This window comes from Cyprinus carpio, unplaced genomic scaffold (genome assembly GCF_018340385.1).
Source record: "Cyprinus carpio isolate SPL01 unplaced genomic scaffold, ASM1834038v1 S000006721, whole genome shotgun sequence".
NCBI lineage: Eukaryota > Metazoa > Chordata > Actinopteri > Cypriniformes > Cyprinidae > Cyprinus > Cyprinus carpio.
In genome coordinates, this window is record NW_024879326.1 from 269,835 (window position 1) to 272,334 (window position 2,500).

Genomic DNA, 2,500 nt, shown 5'->3' on the forward strand with positions numbered 1-2,500 from the left:
CATGAATGTGCAGGACGTCCACATCTGAACGGTTTAAAGCAAGTTTAGTTTTGTGAAGGAGGCTGGTGGTGTGTGTTGCTCAGGTTGGGGTCAGGAGTTTGACGTGGCTCTTCTGGTGTCCGTGCTTAAGCAGGAGAACGCCTCGGACATCTGTGTGATCAGAGTCCCGCCGGAGCTCAAGTACACCGATCACATGATCATCGTGAGCGGATCCTCACCGAGACACCTCAGCGCCATCGCAGAGCTCCTGCTCAAAACAGTGAAGAGACTCACACACACACACACACACACACACACAGAGACAGACCACACAGAGACAGAACACACACACACACACACAGACAGACTCACAGACAGACAGACAGACACACACACTCACAGACACACACAGAGACACACACACACACTCACACACACAGAGACAGACAGACTCACACACACACTCACAGAGACAGACAGACTCACACACACACACAGACAGACAGACAGACACACACACTCACAGACAGACACACACACTCACAGACAGACAGACACACACACACACACACACACACACACACACACACACACACACACACACACACGCTCACACGACACACACTCACACACACACACACACACTCTCACAGACACACACACACTCTCACAGACACACACTCACAGACAGACACACACACACACACACACACACACAGACACCACACACAGACAGACACACACACACACACACACACACACACACACACACACACACACACACACACACACACACACACCACACACACTCACACACAGCCACCACACACACACACACACACACACACACACACACACACACACACACACACACACACAAACATTTCCTCACAGACACACACACACACTCACAGACACACACACACACACACACACACACACACACACACACACACACACACACACACACACACACACACACAGCAGACAGCCATCTCTTTCTGCTCAAATATTTACACATAGTCAAGAGAATACAGTACAAAACAAGGTATTACCATGGTACATGTCTAAAACACCTTGGTAAGAAAGAGTTCATCTGGGAAGGACAAAAACACACTCACAGACACACACACACACACACACACACACACACACACACACACACACACACACACACACACAACACACACACACACACACACACAGAGAACACTGAGACACAGCACTCACACACACACACACAGACAGACAGACAGACAGACACACACAGACAGACACGCACACACTCACAGAGACACACACTCACACACACTCTCTCACACTCACAGAGACACACACTCACACACACACTCTCACACTACACTCACGCCCAAAACTCACACACACACACACACACACACACACACACACACACACACAGACAGACACACACACACACACACACACACACACACACACACACACACTCACATGTTCTGCTGAGTTCATCTCTGAATCTATGGGTGTGAGTCTGATCCTGTTGAAGAGTCACGTCTCTTGTTTATCTGCAGTTTAAGTTCCTGCGGAAGGACCAGGAGCCGCACGTTCGGCTGGAGGGGAGAGACTGCGACGACTGGAAGTGCATCGACTTCGGTGTGTTTCTGCTGACCGTGACTCGTGTGTGTGTGTGTGTGAGAGACTAACGGGCGGCTCGTCTGTCCCGCAGGACCGATGGTGCTCCACCTCATGCTGCCGGACACCAGACAGACGTACGAGCTGGAGAAGCTGTGGACGCTGCGCTCGTATGACGAACAGCTGAAGCGCATCCCGCCGGAAACACTTCCCTCAGACTTCATCTACGACATCACACACGCGTGAGCCACGACCTGCTGCTCACAGACCGAAAACATCAACACACACTTTAAATATTAAACAAGCACAGGTCGTCTGAAATATCAAGATTTGAGCTGCTACTTTTGAATAAAATGAATTCGCAAATATTGTGCGTGTCGACTATGAATGTTTGTCAGTAACTTTTGATTGTGGAATCAAAGATACGTGCTAGATATGGAGTAACTATGATGATGATAATTATAACTAATGATAACAATAATTAAAGCTGCCAGCAGCGCTGAAAGAGCCTCGCATCCAGAGCCACCTCCACCCAGCGGCCAATGTGCATTTAAAGTGTTAAATACAGGAGGAATATATCAGTCATTTATATGTGCCAAACCTCCTGCTGCCTGCAGGTGGCGCTACAACTAACTGAATATTGGCCTGTAGATGTGTTCAGGCCAGGACTCTTACCAAACAAGAAATTTAGGGCAGATTGCACATTGCATGTTTTAGATTAGATAGAAGTGTAAAACATGACACTTCCTGTAGCCAGCAGGTGGCGCTATGACTCTAAGTGATTATGGGCATGTGTTCAGGACAGGACTGCTATCAAATGTGAAGTCTGGGGCGGATCGGATATTGTATGCATGAGTTATAAGTACTTTTAACAATAGAACATAACACTGACCAAACTTTGATTAAATCT

General features: G+C 48.1%; 1 protein-coding gene across 1 annotated transcript in view; it reads left to right on the top strand.

Moving 5' to 3' along the window:
* The window catches only part of LOC122133944 (mitochondrial assembly of ribosomal large subunit protein 1-like), a 2,649-nt gene extending 691 nt beyond the window's left edge, over positions 1-1,958 (top strand). The window contains exons 2-4 of the mRNA XM_019118503.2: positions 84-259; positions 1,530-1,611; positions 1,685-1,958. Of these exons, the coding sequence (XP_018974048.1) occupies positions 84-259; positions 1,530-1,611; positions 1,685-1,836 (410 nt within the window). The 3' untranslated portion in view covers positions 1,837-1,958. The remainder of the gene's footprint in view (positions 1-83; positions 260-1,529; positions 1,612-1,684) is intronic.
* Positions 1,959-2,500: the final 542 nt, after the last annotated feature.